Source organism: Pteropus medius, unplaced genomic scaffold, assembly GCF_902729225.1.
Source record: "Pteropus medius unplaced genomic scaffold, Ma_sr-lr_union100, whole genome shotgun sequence".
NCBI classification, from domain to species: Eukaryota; Metazoa; Chordata; class Mammalia; order Chiroptera; family Pteropodidae; genus Pteropus; species Pteropus medius.
The window spans coordinates 29986488-30012589 of record NW_024354500.1 but is presented as its reverse complement, the minus strand read 5'-3'; the positions used below and the strand labels follow the sequence as shown (position 1 = coordinate 30012589).

Here is a 26102-nt window from a genome sequence, read left to right as displayed (position 1 = left end):
TAAAACTTGACACAAAATAGGTATTTTTACTTAGGCTGCAGAAGGATAAGGGCAAAAAGCACTTATTCATATTATCAGCCTCTCTTTTTCTGAAATCCATTTAGCACATTGCTTTTGACAGGCTTTACAGACTCAGAAATACATATTCCCTAAGTGATAATTTCTTTGATTTCTATTACTCGATGCTTAAAGTTTTCTAGTTTTGTTCAATTTTTTATAAATATAGCTATTACAAAGCTCTACTCATTTTTTTTTTTTAAATTTGAACTTCTTATTAGCTTTTCTTCTGTTGGAAAAAATAAATCCTCCTATATCTATGCAGTCAATTACCAAGGAAGTCCAAATCCTTTCAAATGTTCTTAGTATTTTGAAGCATAAAAGATAAAATATTCAATTTTTCAATTTTGAGGGTGATAATGACAGTTCTGTGACTACAGAACATTAACCCAAAGTATACTTACATTTATTAAGTCATATACTTACATTTATTAGGTCATATAAAGGCATATTGCTAATAGCTTTCTATCCTAAAAGGTTACAAAGGAATAAACAATATAGGGTTAAAAATTAAAATATTGAAGATAGCAAAGCATGTTTCTAAGGAAATCCAAGTATTCAATATTAACATTGTGATGAACATTTTCTATCAAATGTATCATTGATTTTCAGTTCTTTTCATCTTTTTTATCTCTGATTTCTACCTCACTTTTTTTTTTTTGGTATTTTAGTGCATTCATAAATATGAGCATTACAATAAAAAAATAAAAGAAAGGCTATATACTCTTTATCAGTCAATATGACTCAATAGAATTTAGATATTTTCAATATGAATATTGCTATCAGACACATTTTCCCATTACTATTTTGACCAGATATTTTCCTTTACAGGATTTATACTGCTCTCTAGATCAAATCTAAACATCTGTCACAGTTTTATGATCCTTCATAATCTGTTTAAATTCTAACTAAATATATTCCATATTCATAAGCATATCTTTGTGTTTAACTGTAGGTTAGTTCAATAAATGTGTATTAAAATAATACTATCATTTCCATTCTAATCTTTGTCTCTATATCTTTGCCATGCTAGTCTTCCAGTTTGGATGGCTGAAAATAATCTTTATTCATTATTTAAGGCTTTTCCATGAAGCCCTGTTGGTCTCTTTCATTCAACTATGTACCCACCCCTAATAACCATGTCCGCATAGAGCAGTCTTTTTCTTTGAATTATTATTATAGTATATTACTTAATAACTGATTATGTACTCTCCTGAATGGCCTTAAATTGTATCATGAATATGAACTTATTATCAATTCATTGTCAGTCTTTATGTTATTTTAATTCAGTGTGACCTCCACTGTCTTGATTACTTTAGGAAAATTTACTACTGTGAGGAAGCTGAGTGAAAAGCAATATTCTTGAGTCAGATTCTCTGAAATTACTAAAAGATGTGACATTTCACTCAAATCTTAAAAATGACTCAAAATCTTTCTAAAAGTTTCTAAGCCTCATGTTGCTGATGAATGTATGTATTTATTTACTTTTTTTTCAATGTGTAAAGCAAGGATAAAACAGGAATTAATGAAGAAACAAAAGAAGAATTTAAATAGTATATAATGTCATGGTAGTTTATTGAATACTGTTTAATGTAACTGGTTCAGTATTGACTTATACAGTCAGTTGATGTACCTTTAGAAAAACCTTCTCCGAATGGGTATATAATTTTTCTATGACTATATATAGTCATTGTCATTTCTAAAGCATAGTGTTTTTAGATAACTGGGGATATAATACCTTCAGATCAGGTTTGGCATACCTTATTTCTAATTATTATTCCTTTCCACCATTTAAAATTAAAAAAAAAAAAGCTGCATATTATTTTGCCTTTCTTGGCACAACTGAAATTTTCTTTAGACTTTATATTATTTTCCAGCAGATCAAGTGATGGTTCGGGGCACCAGAAAACCTGATAAGCTACCAGATTCAATTAACATCAGATAAGCTTGTCAAAGATGTGCAATCTAGTCTCCTGAATCCTGATCCAGTGTATATTATCTGTCACACAAGAGAAACTGCCATTTGTTCTACCTTTGGTGTGCCATAGAATTATCCATTGGCCGAGTGACTTTAATTACTTTTTTTCACACAAAGATCTTTATTTATCCTGGCAATATGTTTTTATTCTTTTCCAAAGTTTCAAGTAATTTGTTACATGAAACTATCTGGCAAGTTAAAAATAAATTCTTTAGATATGCTGATAATATTTTTAAAAATATCATGTTGTATAATAACGTTTCTTTATTTTAAAAATTCCTTTCCAGTTAAAAGGAATTGGTGTCAGGCTACACCAGAGATATATTTCTAAAAGTTATTCTGTAAAGTAAGTTTGTAATATGGACATTTTCTTTTCTTCATCTCAGTGCCCATACATTGTCACACCACTCATTAATGCAGAGTAAACTCATTAATTAATAATCATAGATGTGATTTATAGGTTTTTTCACATATTTGATGTTATAAAGGATATTCATAAGACATGAGTGAGGTCGTTACCACTAGTTTCTCTTCTTGTACCTCATGCCATGTATAAATAAGAAAATTATCATGAGAGGCCTCTAGAATGATTAAAATTGCTCTTCCTTGAGAAAATCTAATTTGAGTATGGTTTCACAAATAGTTTGACGAATGTCATCATTAACTTGCATAGTTTGGGAATGTTCCACCATTTTTAACATCTTATTAGAGTAAAATAAAATGATTTAATATATTATCCATTATTTTGCTCATCTTCTAACATATCCATGATATATCTATTACATTACCCTGGCTGTTGTGGCCATGTGTCTATTCCCAGGTCATTCCATTTCCTCTCATTTTTTATTAAATTTATTGTGGTGATGTTCTTTAATAAAATTATATAGGTCTCCAATATACAATTCAATAATACATCATATGTATATTGCGCTGTGTGTTCGCCACCCAAAGTCAAATCTTCTGTCACCATATATTTGACCCCTCTTTCCCCTTATCTACTTTGCCCCCTCCCCCCTTTCCATCTGGTAATCACTAAACTGTTGTTTGTGTCTATGAGTGTTTGTCTTGTTTTCAGTTTTATACTCTACATATGACTGAAATCATGTGGTTCTCAACTTTTTCTGTCTGACTTTTTTCACTTAGCATGATAATATCAAGATCCATCCATTCAGTTGCAAATGGCAGTATTTCATCTTATGGCTGCATAATATTCAATTGTATATATGTACTACATCTTCTATCCAGTTATCTAACAAAGGACACTTTGGTTGTTTCCATGTCTTGGGCTCCATAAATAAAGCTGCAATGAACATTGGATTGCATGTGTCTTTATGAATAAATGTTTTCAAATTTGGGGGGTAGATACTCAGAAAAAGGATTGCTGAGTCATATGGTAATTCTGTTTTAAGTATTTTGAGGAACCTTCATATTGTTTTCCATAGCGGCTATACCAGTTTACATTCCCACTAGCAGTGTATGAAGATTCTTTTTTCTCCACAACCTCTCCAACACTTGTTATTACTGGTTTTGTTGATGATAGCATTCGTACAGGTATGAGATGATATCTCATTGTGGTTTTGATTTGCATTTCCCTAATAACTAGTGAAGTTGAGTATCTTTTCATATGTCTCTTGCCTTTTGTATGTCTTCTTGGGAAAAGAATCTGTTTAGGTCCTCTGCCCATTTTTTAATTGGATTGTTTGGGGGTTTTGTTGTTGAGTCATATGAGTTCTTTAAATATTTTTGGATATTAGCTCTTTATCAGAGATGTTGTTTGCAAATATCTTCTCCCATTCAGTTGATTGCCTCTTTGTTTTATTGATGGTTTCTATTGCTGTGCAGAAGCTTTTTAGTTTTATATAGTCTCATTCATTTATTTATTTTTGCTTTTATTTCTCTTGCCTTTGAGGTCAAATTCTTAAAATCCTCTCTAAAACTAAGGTCTATGAGTTTAGTATCCATGTTTTCTTCTTTGCAATTTATTGCTTCAGCTCTTATATTTAGGTCTTTGATCTTTTTCAAGTTAATTTTTGTGTATGATGACAGGTAACAATCTAGTTTCACTCTTTTACATGTGGCATTCCAATTTTCCCAACACCATTTATCGAAGAGGCTTTCTTTTCTCCATTGTATGTTTTTAGCTTTGTCGTAATTTATTTGCCCGTGTATATGTGGGTTTACTTCTGGGCACTCAATTCTGTTCACTTGGTCTGTATGTCTACTTTTCTGCTGATATGCTGTTTTGATTATGTCACTTTGTAGTATAATTTGAAGTCGAGCAGAATGGTACCTGCGGCCTTGTTTCCCCCCACTCCCAAGGATTGCTTTGGCTATTTGAAGTTTTTTTGTGATCCCATACAAATTTGATGATTTTATATTCTATTTCTTTAAAAAATGACATTGAGATTTTGATGGGGATTGCATTAAATTTGTATATTGCTTTGGTGAATATGGCCATTTTTATTATGTTGATTCTTCCAATCCATGAACATAGAATTTCATTTCTTTGTGTCTTCTTTAATTTTTTTAAAATAAATCCTAAATAAAATTCTAGCAAATCAAACACAACAATACATTAAAAAGATTCCTTTTTAAACCCCTTTCATGAAAATAAGACTTTTGCTTTTATCACTTCACTAAAACTATACTTGTGGAACATATGAATGACCTGTATATTACTAAATTTAATGAATTTATACAATAATTCTTATGTTTTCTGACCTAGCAGTAGTAGGTTTTAACACCCCTGAGCACACTTTCCTTTTTGATACATGACCTTATCTCAACTTCCAAGATACCATCTTCTCTTAGTTTCTTTGTTCTCTTTTTCTGGTACCTCTTCTTGTCCCAGGGCTCAGTTCTTGATCTTCTTTTCTATTTATCCAGTATCTTTCTGTGACTTGGATTTAATTGTCATCTCTACACCATGGACACCCAGTTGACATCTCTGGCCTAGACCTCTCTATTCAGCATTCCATTTGGCTATCTAGACACCTCAGCTTAACTTGCCTTTTTAACCTTCTACCTAAATTTAGTGCAGTTACATTCTTCACTGTCTCAGTTGAGGACAACTTGGTTCTTTAGATTGGTGAGTCTAAAAATTTAGGATCTTTTTTTTTTCTTCTTTTTTCTCAAATACCTTGTGTTCACTTCAATCCCAGAAGTCCTTTTGGCTCAAAGATATCTAGTATGTGACCATTTCTCTTTATCAGTGATGGCGGCTAGGACCAGAACTGTCACTTCCCACTTGAATTGCTCCAATAGTTTTAACTGGCTCCCTATTCCACCCTGGCTCCCGACCTTAAAGTCTGTTAGACTGTTGTTCACAGAGCCAGAGCAATCCTTTTCAAACATAAATCAGATCATATTATTACCTCATCTTAAAAGCCTCAACAGCTTATAATCTGATTCATTAAAAAAAAATGCTAAAGACTTAATAATGCCTTCTCTTTCTCATTTTATTTCCACTATCCCCTTGCTGTTTCTTGAATGTGCCAGGCACGCTTCTCATATAAGGTCTTTACATTGCTGGTTTCCTCTGCTTAGAACACAATTCCTTAATATAGCCACACTCATGACTTCCTCAGTTCCTTCTATGTCTTTGCTCAAAGAACACTCTCTCAGGACCTTTTCTCAAAGGACCTCCCTGAAATCCTTCAGACCTCTCCTCAATTTCCAGAAACCCATGATTGCTCTTATCCCGCTCTATTTTTTTCCCAGTAAAATTATCATCTTATTGCTTATATAATTTATCTATTTATTATGTTAACTGCATATGGTGTCTTCTCTCACTAAGACTATGTGTCCTTCTTGTCTGACACATAGTAAGTAGGTAGTCAATCAAATAAATGATGTTTCTCCTTCTTTCCTCATTATTTTACTCTCATTGCTTCTCAGAGTCAATAATGGTTCTGTTTCCAACAGTTAACTTGGATTCTTTCCATTTTAAGGGTCTGTTATTTAGGATCATCTCTCAGCATTTACCTTCTTAATTATGTCGCCTTTTTTTTTCTGTCAGTTTTTCTTTCTTTTGCTTATTCTATCTCTTTAGCTATTTTTAGGCACACATATTTAATTTTCTGGTATTTAAGTCACTCTTTTTTCTCATCTTTGGCCCATTCTTAGCTATATTTCTATATCTAGAAGATTTTTTCCCAGGTCCCCAAGACTTGTATTCTTAACAACTAGTCAAGAAATCTTACTTTTCCCTAGAAATGTTTCCCATGTAAATTTGTAGCACAGATTTCTGCTTTTCACCTACCTATCCCCTCCATCTACCCTATAGGCAACCTTGTAATCCATGATTTAGATTCACCTTCACTCAACATCCTACTGAGATGCCGATTCCCTTTGACTTAAAGCTATATGAAATTACTTAGCGATATATAGTCATTTGTTTATTTTTGACATATATTTTATCTTCTATTTTAGAAACCATAAATATCTGTATATATAGTTATATGTATTGTGTACTTAATTTTCTATTTTATCTAGTTTTTACTGAAAGCAAGCAATTTTTAGATCTTTCCCTGTTGGGTATCTAAAATTGTTTGATATCCTTTTCTTTAACAGGTCATTGCTTTAGTGATGGATATGTTTACAGATGTGGACATTTTTAAAGAAATAGTGGAAGCATCAACTCGAGGGATATCTGTATATGTTCTGCTCGATGAATCCAACTTTAATCATTTCCTAAACATGACTGAAAAACAGGGTTGTCAAGTTCAACGTCTCAGGGTAAGAATTCTATGTTTTTTTCTCAATATTTTGTGTACCATTTTTATCTCAGTTAAATTTAAGTCATGTTAAGCTATATTTCTCCAAAAGTAAAATATATATTTTTTAAAGTAGTATAATGATTGATCACCTAACTGTCCCCTTATACTTTTCAGAATGTAATTCAAAACACACAACTTTGTGCCAATTTTATATGGTACTTTTCTTGCTTCTGGAACACTTAAGCTTCTGAATTTACTTTGCTGCCAGTCCTCATTAATGCTTATACTTGGCAAACACAACCTCAAAACCACTGACTCGAGTGATTCTTGCATTCAGCAGATGTTACTTATCACAACCATGTACAATAGTGTTTTCAGTTACATTAGACTTTTTAAAAGGAGGGTACATTTTAATTTTTAGTTATTTCGATATTATGTAACTATAACCTGAAAGGATCTCTTGCAGGAGGACCCTAAATGATTTATGAAACCATCCTGGGTAAATGTAAAAAGATACCTCCTATTTAAGTTATGCAAAATACATATTAAGTGACTGTTTTCTCAGTATGTTTTTGGGGAAGGTAATGTTTTAAAATTTGCTTTTCACTATTTTCTTTTTATAGTGAAATGTTTTAAAATATCATTTTAAGTATACCTTTTTGATACTAAGACCTTATATTGACATAGTTTACTTTTAAAAATATTCTCTTTCTTGTCTTAATTTTTACTTTATACTTACATGTAATTCTAGAATATTCGAGTGCGGACAGTAAAAGGCCAAGATTATCTTTCAAAAACGGGAGCAAAATTTCATGGAAAACTGGAACAGAAATTTTTGTTAATTGATTGCCAGAAAGTTATGTACGGTTCTTACAGGTAAGATCGTTGTGTTTGCCTTCAACATTATCAATCATGTATAGGACTTATTAGTTTCAAATTTTAATGTAATCTGTTATTTTTTAAAAACCAATAATAAAAAGAACGCTTGCATGGAAGCTTAGAGACTTGGGTTTCAAGTCTGTGCCTCTAAAGAACATTAAGGCATTAGGCAAATCACATAACTTCTTTGGGCTTCAGATTTTTCATCCCCAAAACAAGAGAGTTGACAAATACCTCAGGTTCCCTACAGCTCTATCATGCAAAAAAATGTTTTTGCTCCTTATGAAAACAGTAGGTACTATGGACTTAACCGCAGTTTATAAGAATAGAAGCTGTTTATCATTTTGAACAACCTGTCGAATTCATTTGTTAATATTATTAAGAATCTGATAATTACCATTTAGTCACTATAGTACTACCAGAAAAACATTTAAGAGTCTGGCCATTAAAAATGTCATGGCAGACACTAGACATGTCACTCAGCCTCAGATTCTACTCTCTTGTGTCTTTCGAGGCTTCCACTGGTGATGTATCTACTCTGTTCTAGCTTAGCTCTTTCATGTATTTCATCCCTAATCCTTACAATTTATCTACAAGGCAGTTGTTTTAATCTACATTTTATAAATGATGAAACTGAAGTTCCAGAAGGTTAAGCGACTTGCCTAAACCCCACAGCTAACGGCCATAGGCAGTCCAGGACTGGCAGCCCAATCTAGGTCTGACAGGCTGCAGGTTATAAGTGCTGCTCTAATACTCTCTTATAAATTTGAGGCATCAGTCCTGAATGGGATACACAGTAAAGCTATATCAACAGGCAGATGAAAATATCAACAAACACTTGTACTGCTGGGTCACCAGGGCAGAATGGATTCATTACTAAAGACTGGGAAGAAGCCAGGAGAGCTGTGGATGTAAACAGAACAGTGTGAGGGGAAACCTGCCTCAAGTCCACAATAAGGGGGCGACATGTTGAAGTGGAAGGCTGTGGGCAAGTTACTTAATTTGGCTGCACTTTAGTTTGTTCCTCTGTAAAATGAAGGTAATCATAGAACTACCTCATGTCGTCATTATGAGAATTAGAGTTAATGCATCCAAAGCCCCTAATGTTAACTGTTATTTTAGAACTTGTTTTAACTGTTATTATCTGCTAACTTTCTCTTTAAGCTAAGGGAACCTTTTTCAAAAATGTAGTTTGGCATTCTAAAGGAAAATTTGTTAAGAGTAGAAATTACAACTAGTGATTGAAATTATTGAGTCCTTTTAAAGATTCATTATATGTGTATATATTTGTTTAGATCCACTTGGTTTTCGAGAGATTTTAATTGAAATTTTAATTAAAATTGGGAGTTCACTTGACATAGATTATTGTTTATTAGTTAATCTCATTATAATGATTGCTTTCTACTTTTATTATTTAACTTGAACTTTAAGATTATCTTCAACAATAAATTCACCTCAACTTTGTTTTGCTGTCACTAGGTATTAATAGGTACTGTCCGTTGAGATGACTATATCTGAGCTACTTTAGAAATAGTGTTGGGAAAAACAAACAAACAGCAGCAACAAAAACTCTGTCTTTCCATCTATATCATAAGCCAGAGGCAGAATTTAAGTTGCTGTTTATGGAAGTGAATATGGAATACCTAGGACCACAGATTATAAAAATTCATCAAAACTCATCAATTCTTTTTATTATTTCATGTTAATTTTAAATATACTTCTTTAAAAATTTAATGGTTGTCAGCCCTTATCATTTTTGTTTTTTCTGACAAATTATCATGGACCTTACCTATTGTTAACAGTATTGTAACAGGATCTGGTAGAACAGTTATGAACCAGTCTTCACAGAAACTGGTTAAAATTTTACTTCTTTTTCGTTAAAACCATCCTTTGTCTCTCATAGTCTAATATCTTCATGGTTTTCTTCATAGACAAATTAAAAATGCTTTCTTCTTTAATTATTCTTTTCCATGAAATTTCTTCGTATTTAAACTCCCGGCATTTCTAGAGAGGCCTGGTGTCTGTAATTCACCAGAGTAATACATTGTGTGACAGCTCACTCATTATAATGATGATTTTATCAGGAAAACACAACAGGTGTTTTGCCATATCATGACACATTGATGAGATAAAACACATACATATATCTTTTATCGATATGTGTAAATCACATTTTTTAATTGGAAACCCTCATTTGAAATTGTCATATGAAAATCTGGAAGATATTTAGTAAAGTATTCACAAAATTGACTGAAAGAGAATTTAAATATTTTTTAAAAATCTTTTAAATATTTTTTTTGCTCTCTGTAAAATTTACTTTCTAAAAGCAAGTTTCACTGAAGTTATTGACTTCAAGATGCCATCTTTGATCAGACTTGAAGATTATCACATTTAGAGATCCATGCTACAAACAGTGTACTGTCACTATTTTTATTCCATGGATTTCACTTTATTACCCACAGCCAGGAACTCAGTTTGAACCACTTATTAATATGTGAGTTTATAACCACATTCCCAACTATAACTAATATGTATTTGGAGAAGGTGGGAGTAGGAAGTTAATTCTGTTTTTTTTTTAACCAAGTAAATATATGCACATCATTTTAAAAATCAAATGTTACTAAATGATATACAACACAAAACAGTAGGTTTTGTTCTCCATCTCTAGTCACTCCTGGTTCCTGACCTCCAGCTTCAATTATTTAATTCTTTTATCTAGTTCTTCTGATACTTATTTCATTGTCTTATATAATGTTATTATATTGCTATTTGTCAATTTATCACTTTTAGATATTTTGACTTTATATTATGTAAATTGAGGAGTTATATTTTCAACTCACTCATATCTACTTACCCTCCTGGTCTCCATTCACTCAATACAGTTTTATCACAATTTTTGATTAGATGAAAAGTCTGGGTTTACATTACTGAACTTGTGTCAAAATTGATCATTGATGAGCAATGGAGTGAAATATGATGTTTCCTTTTTTCATAAGAAAGTTAATAACGACCATTTTAGTGTTGTTCATTGTCTTTGTTTTCTATTTTATTGTTATTTTTTTTATTCCAGTTGACTCTGAAAATTTCTTAGCAAATTTTCCAAACGCTCAATTACTACCAAAATCAGTTATGCCCAGTCTGGACTAACAGGTCTTTAACCTGGAGTACAGCTGGAGTCCTGGTATTCCCATATTCCTGGATAATTTGAGCTACAATTTCCTAAATTTCATTTTTAATCCCATTTTAACTCACTTTTATTTCTAAGTCACATTTTTTTCTCCCAAGTTTGCTAAAGGACATTTTCTATCAACATGGGATTTTTTTTTTTTAACTCATAATTTTAGGTGATTTATGGTTTAACTGGAGATAGGGCTCTAAATGGAATCATTTTTCCTCTGAATTTGGAAGGCATTACCCTGCATGAAAAATTGCTACTGAAAAATCTCAAACAATTGTTATTTCCATTCTTTTCATGTAACTTTTCTTTCTGGAAGTGTCTAGGATTTCCCTTTTATTTCGTGCTGTTTCTAAGTCTTGGCCTTTTCTTTATTTGTTGTTCTGGGGAATCCAGATACTTGTGTCTTGCAGTTCTGAGGTTTTCTTATTTATTGTTTGATAATTTCCTCTCAATTATCTCTATTGTCTCTTTCTTGAATTCTTATTAACTAGATTTCTGCTCCCATTGTATTTTTTTCCCCTACAATTTTCCATCCAAGTGTGAGGGCATTTTAAAGCCTGGGAGATTTTCTCAATTATATCTTCTAACCCTTCTATCTTTCAATATTTTGCTATCAAATATTTTAAATATCTGCTACTTAACCATTTTCATAGCATCCTATTCATGTTTTATAGATGTACGTTCTCTTTATTTCTTTGAAGATATTAATTATAGTTTGTCTTTGTGTGTATTCAAAGGTATTCTTATTTGTGCATTTTCTATTTTCCTCCACTTGCCTTTATTGTGTTTGATTTGGTTTCTGTTTCGCATCTAAGCTTTTAAGCTTTATAAGCTATCTTCTAAATGTGCTTCAAATATTTGCCTATCTTTTGCTATGTGTTGATATTTAAGAATGAGGAACAGTAAAGCTTATTGGAAATTATGCAGAAAATGCTTATCAGCAGTTAAGATCAAAGAAGAGTGATTGGCTGGAGTCCTGGACATTTTACAGGAAGATCCCTAAATGTCATTATAAATAGCTCTTTTATTTCTGGGAGTGGTCAGCGTTTCCAGAAAATAATCTCTCAATTGAATATATCCTATTGAATGTCTTTCCATTACCTGAAATTATATTACAGTATTATTTCTGACTTAACCAAAGCATGGAACCTTTCCTAATCACACATCTACCACTACTATTATTTTCTGAGATTCTAAAGCTCAACACCTGGAGATTATTTCTATTTTATAATCTATGCACACACTTTATGACATGCAGATATTCTGATTCTTCTTGTTACTGGCTCAACATTTTCACTTATTATTCCAATTTCTACTCTGATTTAGTCTCGCATTACCTTACTCCAACTACCTTACTCATCATAGTAAAGGCAGTCTCTCATCTTTCAAGTCTGTACTACAAATAGCTACTAGAAAAAAAAAAATCATTCTGCAAACATCTCCTTTTATTATAATTATCCAAATTTGAAAACAAATGCTACACAATCAAATTCTGCTTTGCTTTCAAGGTTTTCCCCACTAGTTCATCCATCTCTTATGAAGCTTCTTTCCTTCAGTTAAATATAATTTGTTTTCTGTGTTCAACCAATGCATGGCTATTATAACTCCCTTCCTTTTCTGTCTGAACTTCTGGGTATCTACTCTCTGTCAAAATATTGCAAAACTCTCACTATCTCCAGGGATTTTCTCATGTTAGATAGATGACTATTCATATCTTCAGTTAGACTGAATATTTCTTTAATGATTCACTTTTGTACCATTTTTTTTTGTCAGCTGGTGGCTCATCTGTAAATACAGAGCACCTAGTAAATGTCCTACTAGTACCTTCCATTCAATAAGCATAATAAATAAAATTAAGCACATCAGAATAATTCTTGTTTTACACTGCTGTATATGATATTTTATGTATTTTACATTATTACTGTACAGTTTTAAAAATATTTTTATCTGCCTTCATTATTGTCTCTTCGGTATAAACACTAAACTCCATTGTGGAGAATGTCTCTGGCTCTTTTTGTTTTAACCTGCATTGTATCATGTATATTATTTGATACATAGCATATTAGCAATTCATTCTTTTTTCATCTCAGTGACTCCATATGTTAATTATTTAGATTTTCAGACATCAGACTAAAGAGATTGGAAGTTCCACAAAGTACTATAAAGTAGCTACACATTTAATTTCCTAGAAATTGTACCTGTATTAAAAGATCTTAATTGGCATTCTGACTTGCATGGTTTGTGAGGATTAAATTTACCAATCCTCTGTACACTGAATGCAGTGAAGTATACCATTTAACGACTGAGGCTGCTGCTCAGAAATCCTCTGTTTACAACTCCCAGCATCCTAAATTTTACTTGTTGAGTAAGTCACAGACATAAGATACATGTATCAGCACAGACCTGTCTTGCATTATAACACGTTAGGACTTGTGAGAAATTGTAGTGATTATGCTGTCCACATCTTCATTTTGGACATGAGGAACACTGAGGCCCAAGCTCTTGTGGCAAGAGAACTCAGCAGAAGCTGGTTCTCTCAACTTTTCCTGTGATACTAGCTTGCCTCTACCTTGCTCAAATGCTATAATAAAATAGAATGTCACTTTTTTTTTGCTGTATAAAATCTTAGTAAGAAGAGATACAAAGTGCATAGCAGGCTTTCCTTTGGGCTTCTGGTAAGTAACGAAAGGGATTATGGATGGATTCACACCCTGGACTTGAATTGCTTTGCTACTTAAAATATGAATATAGTCGTGGGGAAGCATATGTATTACAAGCATGTAATGATTGGAGATGTTCTAAGTTATGGTAGCCATGGAAAACAAACAAAAAATATTCTTTTGTCAACAATAAATGAAAGTTTTCTCGGTAGAGCTATATACTGTGATTAATATTTTAACTTGGTAAACATAAAATTTTCCAATTGTGATTTTTTCTTTTCAGCTACATGTGGTCATTTGAAAAAGCTCACCTCAGCATGGTTCAGATAATCACAGGACAACTTGTTGAGTCCTTTGATGAAGAATTTAGAACTCTCTATGCCAGATCATGTGTCCCCATTTCATTCGCTCAGGAAGAATCAGCAAGGGTGAAACATAGCAAAGCTCTCTGGGAGAATGGAACTTACTACCAGCGCTCAGTTTCTTCATTAGCTTCTGTTTCCAGCCAAAGAAACCTTATTGGGAGACAAGACAAAATTCATAAACTAGATCCTAATTACTTCAAAAACAGAGGGATATATACTCGAAATGAACATGACAAATATAACATAAGAAATCATGGATACAAACCTCATTTTGCTCCAAACTTTAACGGTCCAAATACAATCCGTCCATATCAACCCAGTCAGATAAGTGAAAATTGGAAGAGGCATAGTTATGCTGGGGAACAGCCAGAAACAGCACCATACCAACTGTTGAACAGGGCTCTGAATCGACCCATCAATCCTCCTGGTAATTGGAAAAAGCCTTCAGATAGTCTTAGTGTGGCATCCTCATCACGGGGAGGCTATGCAAGCCACCAAAACACACCTGCCCAGAGTTTTGCCAATCGGCTTGCCCAGAGGAAAACAACACAACTTGCAGAAAGGAATTCAAATATGCGGAGGTCTTTTAATGGGACAGATAATCATATTCGCTTTTTGCAACAGCGAATGCCAACCTTTGAAAATACCACAAAATCGTTCTTACGTAACTGGAGAATTGAATCCTACTTAAATGATCATTCAGAAGCTGCACCTGATTCAAATGGATCAGCTCTAGGTGACCGGTTTGAGAACTATGATAGTTCTGAGAATTTGAAAGCCAATGCTCTTTATACACATTCACGGCTTCGCTCCTCTTTTGTGTTTAAACCAACTTTACCTGAGCAGCAGGAAGTTAACAGTTGTACAACTGGCTCCTCCAATTCAACTATCATTGGTTCCCAGGGAAGTGACACACCTAAAGAGGTTCCAGACACCCCTACGAGTGAAGAGCATTTGACAGACAAACCGTTGCCAGAATCAATCCCCAAGCTGCCATCACAATCGGAGACACCAAAAATGCACACCCTGCAGGTTCCCGAAGAACACGCAGCAGTCTTAAAGCAAACCACCAGTGGCCATACAGAGTCAAACAACTATCTGTATACAAATTTGTGTGTAAATAAGCAGACAGAAAATCTAAAAAATCAACAAAATGAGAATCTACTTAAAAGGAGAAGTTTCCCACTCTTTGACCACTCAAAAACCAATTTAGATCATGGGAATAGTAAGCATTATGTATATAGTACACTTACCAGAAATCGAATTAGACAACCAGAAAAACCCAAAGAAGATTTGCTGAAAAGTTCTAAAAGCATGCACAATGTGACCAATAGCGGGGAAGAGGAGGAGGTTATCAAGAGGGACCCTCCGAGTGGCACTACTACCAAGTCAGTTTCCATTGCTGCTTTGCTTGATGTGAATAAAGAGGAACCTAACAAAGAACTCACTTCAAAGAAGGAAATTAAGGGTTCCCCGAGCTTTTTGAAAAAGGGGTCTCAGAAATTAAGGTCATTACTTAGCCTTACTCCAGAAAAGAAAGAAAATCTGTCCAAAAATAAAGGATCTGCATTTTACAGAATGTGTAGTAGTTCAGACACTTTAGTTTCTGAGACTGAAGAAAATCCAAAACCAAAAAAGTCAGAGCCAAAAGTTGATTCATCTCCCAGGAGAAAACGTTCTTCCTCATCAAACTCTCAAAGCAGCATTCACAAGAGTAAGGAAGATGTAGCAGTTAGCTCATCCCAGGGGATAAATTCTCCATCTGATGAAAGTAATAGAATAATACCTTCTCCAAGTCCAGTTGAAAGGAAATTCTTGGAAAGGGCAGGGGATGCCTCTGCCCCAAGATTTAACACTGAACAAATCCAATACCGAGATTCGAAGGAGTTTAATGCAGTTGGTGCTCCTGAAAGAAAACCAGTTTCTTCTCCAAGATCAAAGCCCAATGAGATTCTAAGATCTCAGTCAACTGACCGGCGCATTTATAGTCGTTTTGAGCCATTTTGTAAGATTGAGAACTCTATTCACCCAATGAGCAACATGCCAAATACCAGTATACACCGCCCAGAAATAAAATCCACGACTATGGGCAATAGTTATGGTAGGTCCAGCCCAATGCTTAATTATAACACTAATGTTTATCACTCATATCAGCCAAATGAAAACAAGTTTCGAGGATTTATGCAGAAGTTTGGAAACTTCATACACAAAAATAAATGAAATACTATAACTGCAAATAGATATTAAAATGCAAAATGAATGTGGCTATAGATATTTATCCAGAGAACATTGTGGATAGTTTTTATAACATGACAGTGGATTTCCGTAGGGGCAGAATGTTGGTTATGATGTATATGTTTACCAACATACTATGTACTGTAAAGTTATTGTTCTGTGTGATAAAGTTAGTTGTTTAATCATACACAACTAGATGGAATGTCTCTATAAACACATGATTTTTAAATGGTAATGGTAAAAAAATGTAATTTAATTGTTTTCTTCAGACCAAAGATCTCCTTAAGTCTTAAACAGAAACTTCAGTGGAGAGATGGTATATGAATTTTAACCATTTATTCCAAAAAATATTTTTTAAAAAAGAATCCTAATACTATCATAGGTTCTTTATATGTCTCTACGGGATTTTCATATCTTCAAAGTAAGAGAAAATAAGACAAAACCTTTTCGTTTTTAATTGCCTTTGAATTCTACAGGTTAATTTGTTATATTTTATTAATGTTTTATTTTCCTGTGGAGTATATACAACTGGTTGGGGAGCAATGGTACAATTTTAAACTATATAGCTCAGCATATTTTTTTTTTATTTTGCCTGAGGGTGTTTGCAAAGTATTAGCCTCATGTAGCACAGGTACATCACAGGAATTTGTTTTTCTTATCCTTTGAAAACCATACCAGATGTGCTTTGCTCTACTCATTCAGAGAGCCTGTACTTCACTCACTTGTCAGGTGCTGACCATTCATAGTCATTTCTTCCTTCAAACATATAGTAACCCAGCAGGAATTTGGAAAACCTAAATTATTCCTCTCCGTTTTCTAATATAAAACAACTTTTAGAAATGTAAATTTCTACATTTTTATCTTAGATTAGTATGACAATGCTTATGTGTTTTGCTTGCAAAAGTCTTTGGGTTTTTTTTGTTTGTTTGTTTTTTATGTTGTGCCAAATACAGTGTGACAGGACAATGTTTTCATAAGCGTGCCATGATGAAAATGAGGAGAAGTGATACCTGGGTTATTCTCCCATGACCCCATGGGGCTCGATTTGTAGGTTTTAAGTCTTCCTATATCTTAATTTGATGATGATACTCAGATCATAAGATGCTCTTTGCCTTTCTTAGACTAATAAATAAAAGCTCCATATCCATTAAAGAAACTTTAACTTGGCTTAACTTCATCCACAAAGGACAAAATTCAAGAAACAGTGCATCATTTGGAAAGTGGGAAGTGTTCCTACAAACTTGAAATATAGTATTTAACATCTTACAAGTTGCTGCATGGGGCAATATTTTGTTGTTTTAAAAATCCAAGATACAATTAAATATTACTGTGTGTCATTAATCCAAATAATGGCATTAAGTATCTATGTCATTTAAATAATTTTTCATAGTATTTTAAATCTATTCTAAGAAACATGATGGGAGAAAACATGACAGTAGGGAAAAGAAAACTTTACATTTATTGAACACTTACTCTAGATCAGGTCTTGAACCTAAACCTAAAGTCACCACAATATTTTGTGAGTACCGTTGCCCTCATTATTTATAGATGGCTGAAGTGATAGAGACATTGACATTCAGACAGGTAATGCACCAAGTCACATAGCTAATAATTAATGGTACTAAAGTGTCTATCACATTTATTTGCATCATAATACCTCTTAAATATGTTCAAATCCCGCCTTGCCCAAACTGTTGGGATTAAATGAAGAACGTTTATAATTCCTGACTTAACAGCAATCGACTAAAAAAGGTTTAGTTGAATTCCACCAGACAACAGAGACACACAGGGCTTATAGTAATCATAGTAGGCGAGATCAGGGAATTAAGATTGGTTTCTGAATGTAACCTAGCAGGCCTGTTTTAATTACTAGGCAGCCATTTTGATCCTCCTTTGGTTGACATGTAATAGAGAAAGGAAAAAGGTACCCTTAGTGAGTTGTAAGCTGCTTCTGTGCTAGAGGAAGGCTTCCATTAGGGTAAGAAGCTAGGCAGAGAATGGAACTCAGTGTTAAATATATTATCTTGTTAAATATTCACAATAACCCTGTGAAGTAAATACCTCCACTTGGCAAATAAGAAGGTAGCCTCAAAAAAGTTAGATAACTTTTCAAGAGTTATACAGCTCTGAATTAGTAGAACTGGGGTTTAAACACAAAAGCCTGTATTTTTAATGCTATACCGTACCATACCTTGCTGGTGTCTTATTCCTCTATGCTTGAGGAAACTTCTTTGAAAGTAGTCACTCTCTTTTGCTCTCTACAAGTTGCAGAAATATAACAGTAGCTGTGCAGCAATAGCGTTTCATAAATACATCCGGAATAGAATATTCAGTTTCACATCATTCATAAAAGTAGGTTTTAAAACTCTCATTATAACCTAGGGAATTCCCAAATATTATAGCGTGTGGTTTTATTGTTTTGGTAATCTGAGTGTAATAGACTGAAAGGTTTTCACAATTCCTAACAATTAATACAATATAAAAATAAAAAATAACAATATAAAAATAAAACTTAAAGGAGAACAATTATTTTTCTCAGTAAGGTAGCCTAGTACATATATAAAAACTTTGAATTAAAAAAAAAACTCTTTAAAATGTGTATTTTATTATAATCAGATAAGGAATTCAGTTGTAATAAGAAAATTTTCTAATTGTTAGTGTATTACTTTTTAGTCAGGAAAATGTATGATCTTCATAGATTAGTGTCAGATTATTTAAAAAAAAAAACACTAGATGAGTGAGAGAGAGTAAATGACAGAGATTTTAATTTTGCTATTCAAAAAATTTACTTCTATAATCTGAGCCATAGTCCTTACTTGAGAACTCACAGTTAACCAAAACAGATTTCTTTAATATATTAACCATTCTTTGTGTTATATGGGACATCTTTCAGAGTTAAGGGGATTGTGGGCTAATTGTCATTAGGTAGCTCTGAAATCCAAAGTCTTGAAAATTTAAAGCAGTGTAACTTCAAAGCTGAAATTACATGAAGATTAGAGTTTAAATCATGTTTAATTATAAGCAAAAGTGTGTTGCCTTTTTGAACAGCAACTGTCATCATTTCTGAAAGCATACATAGCTTTTAAATAATTACTGAGTTCTTCCTCTCCCTAGTGAAATTAGGAAGTGCAGTGTGCCTTATTTTGTCCACTTATGTTGAGTAGGTTAGGCTTTTGCAAGGCAGGTTTATCCTCCTCTATCTTTTTTCTTTGATTATTTTATATTTTTTTCCCTCCAGAAATATCTCCATGTCAGAATCTGTACATAGTAACTTTCCAAAGTTTCTGTGGCTGAGAAACTCCTCAAGGTTAAAACTGAGTAAGCACATACTACTTCAAATAATTCTCTCAGAGTTTAAGTTTTAAACAGACACTCCAAATTTCATGGATGTATTTATTTCAAGCAATACACATTTTCGTTTCCTCCCAAATTAATGTTGGTGGAAAGATAATGTCAAGTAAACATACTTTTGTAGTAAAGTTCGGTAAGGTAATTTTTACTCTCTACATAGTACATTAGTTTGTAAGCAGAAACTCAAAAAATATAGGCATAATTTCAAAATCGTTCTAGGCAGATAGGTTTAGAATAGTTTAAGTGCCTGTATTCTGAACACATTGATATCCATCTTTTAAAACAATTGGAATTACCCCCAATTCTGATGTGATGTACTAAGGTATGGTTACGTTTTGGTAGTCTCATTTGTGGAAGCAAATATCTTGTTTAATCAAGATGACATCTAGTGTGATCTAAGCAGGAAGAAGGTTGAACTCTGACTTCATTCAACTTTAACTTTTCTCAAGATTATCCAGTTATTCAACTATTATTCCAGAGCTATTTGCCTTTCGTGAATATCAGTTGATTCTTAATGTGTCTATGGCTAAGGGATATAAAGTAGAATCATTGTTTCACGGTAACTATGTGTGATGCTGTTTTTTAAAAAAATGTTTATTATAATATTCAGTTTGGTTCTCGAATATTTAAAATAAAAAGAATGAAATTATAAACCAAAAAGTCAATTTTTTACAATCAATGTTAGAAAAAATATTCTTCCAAATTAACTCTTGTTTTAGATTTAGTAAGTAAATATTAAATAATTTTGTACAAACATCAATTTGTAAGTTGTTTTATTTTTATCGTCATACCCTGGATTTTTCCATATAAGCTCATGTTTTCACTAAGTTATTATATAATGAATTTAGATTTTTACGCATTTTAAGTATTTCTCTATAAATTTTAAGACTATGTCTTAAATACTCTAAGATTTATTTGATTATCAGTTATATTTTATATAATAATTTGTATTTGATATCCAGTGACAATATTCTTCCCTTAATATCATGTACACTCACTATCTTCATTTCTATTTCTGGATTATAGTAGTTATTATAAAATAAAGAATTAAAAATTGGTAGCTGAGTTTTGTATAACTGTGGCATTTAATTTGAGTAAAATATTCTAAAGGAAATTTATATTAGATCAATTAGTGATATTAACCAAACTCTGAAAGTTGTTTTAAACTTAAAATGCATTTTCCTTAGGAAAAAAAAAAAATTATCTTATATTGTAGATTAAGATACAATTAGAATTCTGTGTATTGAAAATTAAATGGTGTTTTTGTAAAGACAAATCTGATTTTTAGGTAGGTAAGTATAGTTTAAACAAGTTAAAAACAGTTTTTGATTTTTTTACTTATCGTACATGCCAATGTTTAAGAAAAACCTGGTTCGGTGGGAGAGTAAGGGAAACATAAGCTTTTACCTTTGTGGCCATCCTAATGGAAACTTTTGAATCGGCTCAGCTGATTGAAGGAGTCAAAGATCACCCTGAGTAATTGGACTAGATAAAGATAGAAGGGCATTAAAAGAAATAAGTGTGTACCTGCCTGGGAAAAGAATCACGCGAGGTGGAATTACCTGAACTAAAAGCAGTAAGAAACAAAAGTAAGGGATATATAGAGAAAACTCTTGAGTTAAAGAAAAGTGTACGTGTCAAATTGGACTTTTCTCCCATAGTAATCGGTTTTAACAATCTGGCTCATTTAACACTCCTACTGGGAACCTACTTTGTTCAAAGTATGCAGGTTATAGTAGACTTTTGATGTAAGAGAAAAAGAGAATGTCTCGAATAATCAGAAGCTGTGGCAAGTTTTCATGTGTTCTAAGACTAGCCCAAACTAACAGAAAAAAATGTGTATGCTACTTGAAGGCTCTTTGTTCAAACTGTGCCTCGATGTACTTACTCTTAGTGCCTGGCAAAGGGTGCACATAAAAGATGCCTGATACTTTAAGTGTAAACCCAGTCATTTCCTTAACTAGAGTTAAGTAAATATACCATTAATACCCATACATTAAAATGTGCATTTTATAATTATCTGAATAGCTATTTGTATTAAGTGGCATGAATAGGTCTATGCAGCAGGGGGTCTGAATTTAAATTTCAGCCACATTTACCCTAGGTTTGGGCATATTTAGAGAGCCAGCAAGGCTGATCTGAGGGGAGATTTTATATGTATATTATATTTATTATATTATTATATATATAAATAAATTTTTTTGAAGGAAAGAAAACCCCTGACGAATTCATCCTAAAGGAAAATGGAATAGAGCTGTTCAAATTTAGTTCAAAGGCAATTGGCACACAAAGGAAGAAAGTTGTGACTTGCGTTAGTTATTTAGATTGTCAGCTAATGTGGATTAAATATGTGAGACTGCGAGGGAAGAATGGCTTCCCTAAAGTTGCCATGGATGGTGCATAGAGAGAGTCAGGTGTCGGCTGCCACCATGGCTACCCTCACTATGGCCCTCAGCACAGTCTCCAGTTTTCAACAACAGCCTCTCTGATAATGTTGGAAGGTTATAGCAATAAGTGCAGACTCTTTGCTGGGCAGCAATTAGGCACATTGATCACTTTTACCATGGGCAATAATTGACAATATTACCACAGTGGGCCAGAGCAGGAAAGCATAGATGGCATGAGGTACCCAAGTGGGTAAATCCCTTTAGAGACTCCTAGAACATATATGACAGGAAATTAGTGGGTTCTGAAATTCCACCAGAACAGATTTGATGGAAGCTTACTGTTCCTTTATTCTTACTGAGCTGGAATGGCTTTGAAATACAAGTCACATCTATAACATATTCACAACAAAAACACAAAAGTGACAAAAAATTCACAAAGTTGACAGAACAAACTCTACTGTTTCACTTTCCTTAGGAAGAGGTAAATGGGGCAGGGACCCCAACAGCCCCCAAAATAACAAATTTTGATCAGGAATTTACTTTAGAAAACAATTTTCAGGGCATATCCTGATACTAGTACGATTTGTCTCTAAATTTATTTTTTCTAGCTATAGGAATAAAGATTGTTAATGATGCTTATGTGTCTCAATCATCAGGCAACTTCAATTAGGTTTAGCAGACTATTTTAGAAAGTTCTTTTGTTTTTGTTTGTGTATTTTTGACTTATTTGGTTGTTTACAAACTACCAAAATTTTTTTAGTTAACTGCTAAAGTTAAATAAATTAGATACTCATTAAAATAAGTGTTCTAGTTAATGAGGGTCTACCATAAATCTCAGCATTATGTTGTGTTTCCATAAAGGAGAAGTCTAAAATACTTGAAGTTTGATTTCTTATTTTTCTCCCCCATACAGAATATAATACTGCAGTTTTAAAAACATAAAATTCTGGTACATATTTTGCTAACTCGAATATGAAAAAATATATATTGAGCTTTGCAAAACATTTTTTAAAGTGTTTTTATAATTCAAAATTAATATTATATGCTTTCGCAGTGCTTGGCACAGGAACAGGACTGTGAGTAAGCGCAAATTTCATTTGATTTTCAGAGGAAAGACATGAGAGAGATATTTTGCATTCTAATCATGAGAAGATGAAAGACATTGTTTTAAAATAAAAGATAAAAATAGATGGAAGAGCAGAGAGCAACTGGAAAGCTGAATGTTACCTCGATCTTCTGACAAAGCACTTTTGAAATTAAACTGTGCTCAACTTCCTTCACATTAAATGAAAATGATAGTATTTTGTACTTTATAAGACTATGTATATTAAAGAAAGGCACAAGGTAAATATTAGTGTAGTTGGATTATCATCACCCAAGCATTACTTTGAATGTTTCTTACTTGGCTAAAGAATGTGATAAATTCTTTGTAGTTCTCTCCAGTGAACTCAAAGTTTGACAAGGAGGTTGCTTTCCAGATGCTGGGAATTAAAACTGTAAGTGTGTGAGGGTAAAATATGTTTCTAAATGTCATCTAACTTAAAATGTTTTTGAGTGAGTTCCAAGAAGTTGAAGACCAGAGGTCAGAGATTGGCTAGCGTAGGGTGCCTCGGAGGCAGAGTACGCGCCCCCAGCGGTCAGATGCTGCTCCCAGCGCCATCTGGACAGCACGTGCTCTAGCGCAGAGTCCCAAAGATGTGCATGGAGGAACAAGTGTTCCCTCCTTCAAAAATGGCAGAATCTCATCTACTCTTCTTGGAATGCTAAAGACAATAGTTTAAGAGATTTCTTAATGTTTAGTGAACCTAGGAAGTTAGTTTTAAGTTATCTTTGTCTCATGTGAGGGGACCCCAAGAATGTTTGGGATTCTGAGAGACCACCTACCACAAGAGCAACATCCCCCTCGTTTGGCCAATGGTAAAAGGTGTGTTTAAAGTGTGGCCACCAGGCTTGATTCTTCTACACAATAAATTATATATTTTTAGATGTTACAAACTTTTCTATAGCAGGCTCATGTTGACATCCAAATCCATGGAAATTGTTGTTGTTGTTGTTGTTGTTGTTGTTTAAATAATATTATGCCATATATAATCACCAGAAACTATAGTTCATTTTTTTCAAATACTTAAATTATTTTCTTTTCTACATCTGAATGTTATTTGTCGTATCTCCCTATGTCAGAGCAATAAAGAGATAGAACAAGTTGGGATTCTGATTCAATATGCATAATATTAAATTACCTAGCAACATCAAACAGCCTTTCACATTCTGGAGTACAAGACTCAAGGGTTATAAGGTACATTTGTGGAAATTATTTATATATATAAGAACAATTACAGAAGTCTAGAGATTATAACACAATGTATAATTTACACATTCATCTTTATCAAGCCTTTTGGTTCTTAAATGTAGTACTATAGATGAATACCTATTAAACCATCCCCAAACTGTTATGTTTGTCACCTTTTGCATGTCTGGATGACTTATTAATATCAAGAACTTAGTGGTACCAGTTGTTCATTACTTACTTAATACATTTATTTGATTAGGTAAAATTGGTTTGAAGCTTGAAATAGTATCAAAATATAGGAGGTGACAGTAAAAAAGGTGGTTCAATGGGACTGCATAGTATTCAACTTTATCATTAAGCTGAATGCTGCCATATAAAAAATATTTATTTTGAGTAAATGGCACCATCTCAGGAGGCCTAGCTTGTACCACAGAAAATAAGATTGAAAATTACCTTGGTAAATAGAAAAGTAAAAACAGAATAGCATTCAGTTTTTAAAAACTCAGAAAAATAGGCTGTACAAATATAAACTAAGGAGGGACTTTGGTTGCCTGGAAAGTATATGAAACTGAACATTTCTTTGTGGTTGCAAAGCTAAAGAATGATCAGTATGTAATGCTAGAAAATCCAGTAAAACAAGAGTACAGATGTTTACACTCAGAGTGGAATGTAGGGAAGAATGTATCTTCAAGAGGACTATCTTTTTATACCAGGGTTAAGTAAGGACTTAACACACTAGAACTCGATTTTAAAAACATACCGTTGATATATAATTTATTCAGATTAAATTTAAATAGCTAATAAATTATAAGATATACTTGTATACATTTTACTATTTGGAGCTAGGTAAAAAAAAAACAAAATAGAAATGGGAAAGTCATCAAGATTGGTGATTCTGTGCTTTACTAAGAATGGAAAGAGTGTACTAAGGACTCACAGGCTTGGCAGTTATTTTTATATAAAGCTTTCTGAATAGACAAATATTAGCTTATTAAAGTCCAGTTAATAAATTTAAACTTAATCAACATTAATTATCCATTTAAAAATGTCTGCTGCAGAGGTCAAGAGATGCACAATAGGGACAGCTACACAATAGATCAACACTAATTACACTGGTATTAATAGCTAGTATTTATTGCAAGCTTATAGTGTACATGGTATTTGAAATGCATTATTTTAACTGATAGAAATATTTTATGGGCTAAGTTCTACTATGCTCAATTACCCAATTCGGAAACTGAAGCTCACAGAACTTTGTTAGTGGTCTCAAAAGATTAGGTGCTAGTAAATGTTAGAATCGGAATTTGAATTAAGACCAATAGATTTCAAAGTCTATAAAAGAAAATATATTATATTTAGAACTGACTCATCTTTCATTGGATTAATTTACTGTAGTTCAAAACACATTGCATGCCCATTAGTGTCTTAACCACAAAGTCTGTTCAGACCAGATTTATAATCACAAATTAGAATAAAGAATCATATCTATCTATCCACCTCAGCAAAATTAATTTGTGGAGCATAGATACAAAATGTGATTCCTAGAACAGTGCTCTGCATGTACTAAATGTCTAATAAGTATTAGAGACAGGGAAAAAAGAGGAACATTCTTGGATGTTGTGACTGTACCTAGAAGGAAAATAATGCTGAAAAATGCGTTTAGATTGGGCATATGCTTCAATGCTCCTAGTATTACATCTCGTAGCTTCCTTGCCTTGAGATTTGAAAGTTCTTTTCAGTTCTAACTTTTTTACTTCTCTCTGAAGTTCCCCTTCTTATCTACTTTCTCCTGAAAGTAAATTTCTTCACTTCATGTTTATCTAATCTTTGCCTTTTCAAAAGATCAAAGAAAATCAGACATTAACAGTTAGGACAGGTTTTCATTAGTTTTACACAAGAAATTGTGTAGCACATAATAGTTTCCCTGTGTCTGTAAAACAAAAGCACACCTCATTCCTTATAATGTGCATTTCCACGATTAAATGTTTTATTTAATTTAAGTCA

At 32.9% G+C, this 26102-nt stretch overlaps 1 protein-coding gene across 2 annotated transcripts in view; it reads left to right on the top strand.

Moving 5' to 3' along the window:
- FAM83B (family with sequence similarity 83 member B) overlaps positions 1–20177 on the top strand; it is a 78837-nt gene extending 58660 nt beyond the window's left edge. For both annotated transcript variants that reach the window (XM_039853016.1, XM_039853017.1), the window contains 3 exons: positions 6608–6772; positions 7505–7629; positions 13754–20177. In XM_039853016.1, the coding sequence (XP_039708950.1) occupies positions 6608–6772; positions 7505–7629; positions 13754–16055 (2592 nt within the window). In that variant the 3' untranslated portion in view covers positions 16056–20177. The remainder of the gene's footprint in view (positions 1–6607; positions 6773–7504; positions 7630–13753) is intronic.
- The last annotated feature ends 5925 nt before the right edge of the window (positions 20178–26102 follow it).